Source organism: Chroicocephalus ridibundus, chromosome 17, assembly GCF_963924245.1.
Source record: "Chroicocephalus ridibundus chromosome 17, bChrRid1.1, whole genome shotgun sequence".
Lineage (NCBI taxonomy): Eukaryota > Metazoa > Chordata > Aves > Charadriiformes > Laridae > Chroicocephalus > Chroicocephalus ridibundus.
Genome location: NC_086300.1, coordinates 8657017 through 8666900, shown reverse-complemented (window position 1 = coordinate 8666900; position 9884 = coordinate 8657017). Strand labels below are relative to the sequence as shown.

The window sequence follows — 9884 nt, the reverse complement described above, 5'->3', positions numbered from 1 at the left end:
CTAATCTTCCCACTTGTCCCCTGAAAGAGGGAGCACGGCCTGAACCCAAGGGCAAGGATAGTAAGGGCAGGCCACCCATACACCTTCTGCCTCCAAAGAGTCCCCAGCACAGCCCAGCAGTTCAACAGATGTGCAGGGCTAAGGGGACTCCCAGGTTGATGTTGGAATCACAAAGTATCTTTCCCCTAGGCCAGCTCTTCTCCTGGCAGGGCATGTTGTCCACCTCTGCTTGGTGGTCTGCTCCCCTACCAAGATCATGGATAGAGCTGTACAGCCTGGTCACACTGGGGCAGGGCTACGGGAAGCCTATGAGGTACTGCATGAGAAGGCCTCCAAGGATGGGGGGAGTGCAATGGGGAGAGCAGGTCCTCCAGACCTCAGCACATGGCCATGCAGCAACTGGAGAGTCCACAAGGTGGTTCTGAGTATTTTTGAAAATGATTGTAATCATGTAATTCCAGGAAGGACCATTGCCAGAGGGCAGGTTTTCCATCTTTCTTTGAACTCCAGCCTCTAAGGGACACATCTCAGAGCAGAGACTCAAAGAGACAGGCCCACAGGAAACCCTACAGAAGCAGTGTGCAGCAGGGAGATCCAGAAAGCAAAGAGCAGCAGTGAGGAACCATTGCACAAACCCCCACAACCTCCTGCATTGCCCACCAGCTCACCAGAGCCATTGGGCAGAATAACCACATAACCCCCGGTGAAAACAAGGGAACCTGAGCGTCTTTCACCACTTTCTTCTCAGGTCACTGACACTGTCCTCTCCTGGAAGAGAATCTTGTCCTGCAGATCCCTGGGTGAACAGGGGAAGCAGCACAGCCAGGGGACACCTGACAGACCCTTCCCTCACCCTCAGCCTTGCACAGACACATCTCCTCCCTCCCCTGGGTTCTTTCACAGCCAAGGAACCTCCCTGAACCAGGGTGTCACGCACTGCACAGAGGTACAAGGCACTGTCAGAGAGCTCGACTTCCTCCAGCTGCAGGAGGCTGTATTTCTCGGTGGTGTTCAGCACGGTGGTGAGACGGCCGCTGCGCTTGTGGCCAGCTGCTGCCTGATAGGAGATACGCTGTGGGGCTTGTCCTTTTCTCTGTTTGTACCAGAGCAAGGCATCAAAGCTGGGTGTTCTGTAGGTGCAGGTGGTTTCAAAGATGTCTCCCTGCTTCACTGTGACTTGTGCTTCTTGCTGGGTGACAGTGGTCTGTCCCATGGCGCCTGGAAGAAAGAGAGCGTCAGTGACTGTGCAGGGAAAGACTCAGAGACTCAAAACAAGAGGAGATGTAATATGTCAGAGGAGGAGGCTCCCTTTTCCTTTCTCTGCAGCACTAGCCCCATGGATGGGTACAGCAAGGCGGTATCTTTGGGCAGGCAGCCTCACACCTCAGCTCAGCATGGATCCCACAACACAGTAATGCCAACTACCTCCCACAGGGATACCCCCAGAGGAGAGCTGTGCTTTCACCCACATTTTTGATTTCCAATCTCCTGCTGCCCGGAGAGTCCAGGGAAGAACCTGTGGTGCCTGACCTTCCTGCACGGGCTCCAGGACACCTCCAGCATGGTGAGAGATCATGGGAACACCTGTGAGCACTTTCATGCTGCTCCCCCTTCCCTGTCCTCTCAGGAGTCTCCGAAGTCAAGGTAGGGAGGGAAAAGAAAGCCCAGGCACTGAGGACTTGCAGGAGGAATGGATAGTCCAGGCAAGCTGCATGACATGTGCCAGCCAGGAGAGAGACTGGGACACCCTAAGAACGTGAGTGGCATGAGAGAGCTTTCATGTCCCTGCATCAACTTTGAAAAACCCTGTGTGTCAAAACACAAGCCAAGGTCAGAAAAGGTGTACTACCAAGATAGAAAAGAGCTTCTGCAGTGATATGTCTGCGAAACACTGGGCCCAGAGAGATCAGAAGAGACAGGCAGAGAGAGGTGGATGGGTGGCAAGAGAAAAGGAAGGCAAGAGGTCTGTGATGGTCAGGAGAGGAGCTCTTTCTTCTCGGTCTCATCTTTTCTTTTCCATCAGTAGCAGCAGTATCTTGAGAAAGCAGGTGCAAAACCACACTTGTGATCTGGTGTTTCCCAACATTTGCCCATAATTCAAGAGCAACTCCCTGCAGAGACCTGTTGAGGGGGTGAGGGTCTCCTGGGAAGAAGGGGAATCATGCCTCCAGTCAAAGCCAATGCTTACCCAGTGGTTGCCTCAGGAAGGCAGCAAGGACAAGATACCCGAGGTGCATGCTGAGACCGATCCTCCTGCGTGTGTGGGAGAGACTCAGAAAAATCACACATCCCCACCAAGAGCCCCGAGAGAGCAGAGCTGCCGGAAATGACTCTGCAAGGGGAACAAAGAATGAAATGGGGAGGAGAAAATGCTTGTTCTTAGCACATCTCAAATGCCTGTGCTGTGGTTTTCTCTCCTTCAGTAATGTCACATCTTACTTGATGCTGATTGCGATGCTGATGCTTGATGCTTGATGCTGGTGCCAGCGCTGATGCTGATGACAACGCCTGGCGGCAGGGGAACAGTTGCCCCAGCGCCCGTGTCTGGGTATGGCTGGACGGGGAAAGGTGTTTCCGTCAAGCAGCGCAGCAGTGCCCCTGGTGGGCGTGGCTGGGGTTGTCATAGATTCATAGAATGGTTTGTGTTGGAAAGAACTTTGAAAGACCGACTAATCCAACACTCCGGCCACGGGCAGGGACATCTGTCACTAGATCAGATTGCTCAAAGTCCAATCCAGCCTGACCTTGAACACTTCCAATGACGGGGCATCCACCACTTCTCTGGGCAACTTGCTCCAGTGTCTCACCACCCTTCTGCAAATTTCCAAATTATACAAAATGTCCAACCTAATTCTACCCTCTTTCTGTTTAAAACAATTAGCCCTTGTCCTGTCCATACTGGGACCAATAGTGTTTGATACCTTCATTAATAACATAGACAGTGGGATTGAGTGCACCCTCGGCAATTTTGCAGATGACACCAAGCTGAGTGGTGCAGTTGGTACTCTTGAGGGAAGGGATGCCATCCAGAGGGACCCTGACAGTCTGGCGGAATGGGTGCATAGGAACCTCCTGAAGTCCCACAAGACCAAGTGCAAGGTTCTGCAGCTGGGCTGGGGCAATCTCCATTATCAGTACAGACTGGGAGTCAAGTTGATTGAGAGCAGCTCTGTGGAGAAAGACTTGGGGATACCAGTGGTTGCAAAACTGGACACGAGCTGACAATGTGTGCTTATAGCCCAGAAAGCCAGTTGTATCCTGAGCTGCATCAAAAGAAGCTTTTACAGCAGGTCAAGGGAGGTGATTCTCCCCTTCTGCTCCACTCTGGTGAGAGCCCACCTCGAGTACTGTGTCCAGTTGTTCTGGGGTTCCCAATAAAGAAAGACAGGGACCACGGGATGGCTGTAAAAAATGACCCGAGGACTGGAACACCTGTCTTAGGAAGAAAAGCTGAGAGAGTTGGAGTTCTTCAGCCAGAGACACTAAAGAGAAGGCTCCAGTGAGACCTCATTGCTGCATGTCAATATATTAAGTGGGGTTATAGGATGGAGAAGGGCTTTTTATGAGGGCCTGTAGTGACAGGACAAGGCATAATGGTCCACCAGAGCAGCCACTGCCACGCTCAACATCCAACAACGGAAAATCCTGACATAGGTGTGCTTTTTACACACATTGTACATATCTATTATGGCTGCCCTGTGGCTAACGACAGAAGCAGATGATTTAGCCTAAGCAATGCTGCAGCCGCTTTCTGAGAAGATTTCTAACAAACTCGTCTGGCTGGCACCTTGCTTCCTGATGCTGCCCTTGCAGAGCACAGCTGGGAGAGGGACTCCTTCCATGGGAGGCAGGTCCCAGTTGGGGGGAACTGAATGGGAGCCTTCCAGGCCAGGTGAGGACCCTCAGAAAATGCCAGCCTTTCTGGGAGGCTCTCCGGGCACAAGGCTTGTCCTCCCGGTGCCTGTGCAGTGCTGGGCACAGCCTTCTGCCACCACTCCTCTGGCTCTCCCGGCTGCTCCAGTGCTAAAAGCAGAAGAGGAGATGGTCACCTCAGCAGAGCAGCTCCCTGAGCTCAAATGAGCCACGTTCACTGACAGATGTCAGGGCTTGGCTCAGACAGCTTGAAATCTCCTCCTGATGCCACCTGCTAATTAATATTAGTTTGTCTTTTGAAGAGATGGTATTTATCTTAAGGCAACTTCATCAGGCCAGCTTCCTCTCTGGTGTCCCAGCCCCAGCATTTGCAGCTGCAGGCTGCCCACACACACAACATTTGCTGCCATGTGAGCATGTCAGGGCAGCACCTCTCCCAGCGCTGCAGCTGGAACTGGTCCCAGACCTCCACAACTGCCCTACAGCAATCAACCAGGGATGGGCCAGAGCTTGCAAAACTTCAGGATCATTTTGACTTGTAAAGTGGAGAATGTCTGGAGCTGCAGCAATAGGGATGGTCTTGAGCTTTGACTTTGTCTCTCACACACGGACTTGCCTGAAGTTGTCAGGGTCACAGGGGCAGAGAACTGCCCGTGGAGTCCTGCTTCTCAGAGTGTGGGGGGAGGCTGGGCTTCCTCATGTGCATATGCATCTGTCTGCACCTGGGGGCATATTTGTGCCTCTGTGTTTGCATTTGTGCGGGTATTTGCAAATGCACACGTGAGAGTGAGTGTCTGCCAGCGTGTGTGTGAAGAAGGGCATTTCTCCATGTGTCTGCGTGTGCTTGTGTCCACGCATGTTTTTTCAGGTGAGCAAGTGCGTGTGTGTGTTGTCAGTGTGTGTGTGTGTGTGTCTGTGGGCATACGTTCATGGAGACAAGCACATACATCTGTGTGTTTGTACAGGAGCTTGCATATATACGTACATGCAAGTGCGAGTATGTAAGGGAATGCTTATGTGATGACAATCTGGGGGGCTGAATGTGTGTACATGTGCAGGGGGTCCTGTGTAACTGGGTGTGCATGCACGTGCGTTTATATGTGTGCTGACATGTGAATGAAGGGAGGATGGAGCTCCTGGTCATTCCCTTTTGGAGAGATTGAACATCTCCCATTCTCCTTGCAAAGGAAGGCTGAAAGCATGGCTCATGTCTACCTTTGCTTCCTGCTGCTCTCCCCTTTCCCTCTCCTCTCATGTTGGCTTCTGGTCCTCTTTAGTCTGCCCAGGCCAGCCTAGGGGGGAACGTGCTGCACCTCTCCCTCCTCAGGGCAAGCTGAGGGATGCCCTGCAGGAACTCTGCTACAGGCAAAGGGCACTAAAGCTCCGCTGTTCCTGGTGTTCTCTCCAGGGTGACCCTCTGCTTGAAGGAACGTTGTTTTCATCCTTTGGGGTATGAAAGTTCTGCTGCATCCCCGCCTCTTTCTCTGTGTTGTCCTTCCCTGTGTGGACACTCTGGCAAGCGCGCAGTGAGCAAGGTGTTAGTCTCGGGTGAGCAGAGTGGAGGGAAAAGGGGATTCTTCACTGTCCTCAGAGGAAGGGGAGTGTGGGACACAGTGCGTGGCCCCCTTTAAGGCACTGCTCCTGGGAAGGGAGGAAGGCTCCTCCAGAGCCAGTGGCCTGCCTGGCTTTGTCTCTCCCTAGAAATGCCCTCTTGAGTATGTCGTGTGGTTGGGGAGCCTGATCAGCAGCGTCCAGCCTGGGCACTGCAGCAAGCAGGTGGGAGGCTCACAGACTCCTCTTGGGGTTGGGTGTTCCATAGTCTGCCGGGAGTTTTGCTGGGAGCCAGAACGGGAGAAGATGACCTTGCAGTCTCACACAATTCCTGTGCAGAGGGAAGAGGGAAGCAGGAGAGAGGCATGGCAGGAAGAGAGGCTGGGGCTGCTGCCTAAGTGTCCCAAGGGTGGCCAGAGGCTTTCCAAATTCCTGCTTTTACCCACAGAGGGGTTGGAGAGCACTTTCCCACTGTGGAAGGGGACCTACTGAAGTGTTGCAGGAAAGTGCTGGGCCTGCTGAAACGCCTCTGCCCAAGGCGTTGCTCAAGGGTTGATCTGGCAGCAGAGACGCAACCCCCTTTCTGATCCTGCACATCTTCCAACTCCTCACAAGCAAAGCCCAAGAGGGGAGGGAGGAAAAGCTGCTGAGAGAGGAGGCAACCAGTTCCACACAGACATGTGAACTGAAGTGCTGATACGCTGATACAAAATCTCCTTTTCCTCTCAGATGTTATTTAAAGTGGGTTTTTTTGGCCTTTGGAGAGAATGCATTTCCCTACAGCTACATCTGGGAGAATCTTCATTAACTGAACCTCTTTTCTGTGTGCAGAACTCAGCATTTGCAGCCTGCGGGAAGCTGGGCTGTCAGGAGACACACAGTCCTTTGCTGCAGCCTTGCGTCTTGCATAGGAGCTGAGGAGGCTGGTCCCAGACAGCAAGGTGTCCCTGCAGGAGATGACAAACACCCCATGGAGAGTGTCATGCGTTCTTTGTTTCTACCAGGGGAGTAGAGGAGACACCTGCTAATATGAGGCTGAGGCTGGGGCTGTCTTCCCAAAGAGCACAGGGCAATGAGGGCCCAAGGATACCCCATGCTGGCATTTGCCTGGGTTGAGCTTTACTTTGTCTGCATTTGTTTTGTTCTATCGTTAGTCATGCAGACAGGAGAAGGAAAAGGTACAGCATCGCTTTACATCAACTGCCATGGCTGAAGTTCAGAGGGAAATAAAACAATGGAACCAATTTTAAGGTGCCTCCATATTGAGAGAAGACAAACTCAGTTGCTGTGAGGGAGGATGTATGTGCTGTGGTTATTAATAGTGGTCAAGATGAAAAAAATGCTAATATGTAAATGCAAAGGCCCTTGGATGTTGGACTGCAGAGTTGTGGGTGCACCGGGGAAGCAGCACTGCCAGAGGACACATGAAGGCCCCTTCCCTCGCCCTCAGCCTTGCACAGACACATCTCCTCCCTCCCCTGGGTTCTTGCACAGCCAAGGAAGCTCCCTGCACCACTGTGTCTTGCACAGCACAGAGGTACAAGGCACTGTCAGAGAGCTCGACTTCCTCCAGCTGCAGGAGGCTGTATTTCTCCATGGTGTTCAGCACGGTGGTGAGACGGCCACTGGGCTTGCGGCCAGCAGTTGCCTGATAGGAGACCAGCTGGGGACCTTGGCCTTTCCTCTGCTGGTACCAGAGCAAGCCTTGAAAGTTGGAAGTCTGGTATGTGCATGTTGTCTGGAAGGTGTCTCCCTGCTTCACTGTGATGTGTCCTTCTTGCTGGGTGACAGTGATCTGTCCCATAGTGCCTGGAAGGAAGTGAAGGTCGGCAGCTCGTCAGGGAATGGCTTTGGGAAGCAAACCAGGAGTGGATAAAAAACCCTTGTAGAGAATGCTCCCTGTCCATTGCCCTGCAGGAAAATCCTAAAGGCAGGGGGAAAGCCAGGTGGAGAGTACTTTTGGGCAGCAGCTCCGGGCTCTAAGCCCAACGTGGACCCTGAGGAGAGCTGTGCTGTGTCCCTTCTCCTCCTGCCTGCTCCTGTTCCTGCTGCTCAGTGGAGCAGGGAACAGCCTGTCATGCCTGACCTTCATGTGCTGGGACCAGCAACCCTCCAGCAGGTAAAGGGGCCCATGCAGCTACGGCAAAAAGATTCACCCTGCTTCCCCATCCATCCCATCTCCGAGGGCTCCCAGCTCCCTGAGTATATACAATGGTGAGCTTGAAAAGAGGGATCCCTGGCTGTGTCAACATCCAGGAGAAAAGTGGAAGCCACGGCAGACATGTGCCAGCCAGGAGGCAGAATGGGACACCCAGTTAATGTCAGTGGGATGAGAGCTTTAAAGTCCCTGTAAGAGCTTTGACAGGATCTACTGATTTGCACTGGAAAGGGAGACATGTGAGAGTGAGAGAGAGCGCTGAGATCTCCTGTGGTGAGAGCAGGTGGATCAGAAGAGAGAGGCAGAGAGAAAGGCATTGAAGGTGAGAGAAGAGCAGCAGAAGAGGTCTGAGGTATCTCTTCTCTCTCCTTTCAAACAGTAAGAGCGTCTTGAGAAAAGAGATGCAAAACCACAAATGTGAGCTGGTATTTCACAGTGTTTTCCTGTAATTCAAGAGTAGTTCTCTGCATGATCCTGATCAGGCTGGCAAGGGTTTCCTTGGGGGAAGAAGGATGCATTTATAGAAAACCAGGACTTACCCAGCAGTTGCCCCAGGAAGGCCGTGAGGATGAGAGATCCGAGGTGCATGTCGACATCAACCCGCCTCTTTGTGGAGTGAGACAGAGTCAGAAAACCCCCTCCCAGCCCCAAGATAACAGAGCTGCCGGAAACAACGCTGTTGGGGGAGCAAAGGAAGAAGCGGGGAAGAGCAGAGGTCTGTTCTTCCTGTGCCTCAGATGCTGCTTCTGGGTTTCTCCCTCCTCCAGCAGCAACACCTGTGGCTCCCTCAGCCAGTGGCATTCTCAGCCTGTCCATGTTTTGTGTCCCTGGGGGCTCTGCGTGTCCCAGTGGTGGGAAGAGGCTGTTCCCAGTGAGCTCACAGTACAGTCCCCACCTCCCCAGCGAGAATCCCCTGCTCTTCTGCACACGCACTGCTGGGCCATTTGTGACGTTAGGGCTTTACTCCTCAATGAGGTTTCATATTTTCTCTCTGTGCTCCTCAGTTGTGTAGGATGTTGCTGTTTCTTTTGGGAACAGAATTCTCTTCTGTTTCTCTCACTTCTCCCCTTTCTTTCCTCATCTGCTTGGGAACAATGCCTCTCCCCCAAATTCCCCCAGTTAGGAAAGGAACCCTCCTGTGCAGCAGCCCCAGGCTTCTGGCCGTGTCCTGTTCTGGTGGGATCCAGAACTGCTCTTAGATGTCACAAACCCAGAGATGACAAGGACAACCTACTTCTACTCTAGGGAAAGGGTGAGGGGTCAGCAGGGAGCAGGATGAAGATGGGTGGGTCACCCCCACTCCGAGGGAGAACATGGGGCACCCATTGGAGTGCTGCACTGCGAGGGCTGTGGATAGGGCAGCCCTGCACCCACAGCTGAAAGGGCACGTGAAGGGGTGGGGGTACTGCAGGTGGGGACTCCTTCTCCCACCACCTTTCCACGTGAAGTCCAGAGTGATCCCATGCACCACTCACGGCAGAGAGAACCAACTGCTCATTGTCGTTAAGTTAACCTGACCTGAGTAGGCCCCGACCTGTGCTATGCTGAGCTGTATATATCACTTGGCAAACTTGGCAACACTGCCACAAACATGGGGACTTCAACTTCCCAGATGTCTGCTGGAAATATAACACAGCAGAGAGGGAACAGGCCCGGAGGTTCCTGGAGTGCGTGGAAGACAACTTCCTAACGCAGCTGCTGAGGGAGCTGACTAGGGAAAGTGCCCCACTGGACCTGCTGCTTGTTAACAGAGAAGGTCTCATAGGGGATGTAAAGATTGGAGGTCATCCTGGGCAGAGTGATCATGAAATGATAGAATTTTCAGTTCTCGGTGAAGCAAGGCGGGGAGCCAGCAGAACTGCCACCTTAGATTTCCGAAGGGCGGACTTAGGCCTGCTTAGGAGCATGGCTGAGAGTGTGCCTTGGGGGACAGTCCTGAAGGGCAAAAGTGCCGGGGAAGGCTGGTCTTACTTCAAAGAGGAACTCTTAAAAGCACAGGAGAAGGCCATCCCCAAGCCCCAAAAACGACCAGACAGGGAAGTAGACCAGGCTGGCTAAATAGAGAGCTTTGGCTGGACCTCAGGTGTCCTGGTTCCGGCAGGGATAGGGTTAATTTTTCCTAGTATTCCATGCCATGTGAGCCATGCCCACCCTGAGCTGCCTGGGGAGCGGGTAGGAATTTGCTGCTTGGAGCGGGCTGGTGTGTCCAGGGTCTGGTTGGTGAGCGGCTGGGAGCAGGGGTTCCGTCATTGTGTTTGTATATTCCTCTATCCGTGTTATTGTTGGTGTTTGCTTGTTCCCT

General features: G+C 53.0%; 1 gene segment (V, D, J or C); it reads right to left on the bottom strand.

Moving 5' to 3' along the window:
* LOC134524762 (T cell receptor alpha variable 1-2-like) lies at nt 1-8221 on the bottom strand. The segment is given in 3 exon segments: nt 1-39; nt 938-1218; nt 8122-8221. Coding segments are annotated over 3 exon segments (369 nt in total).
* Nucleotides 8222-9884: the final 1663 nt, after the last annotated feature.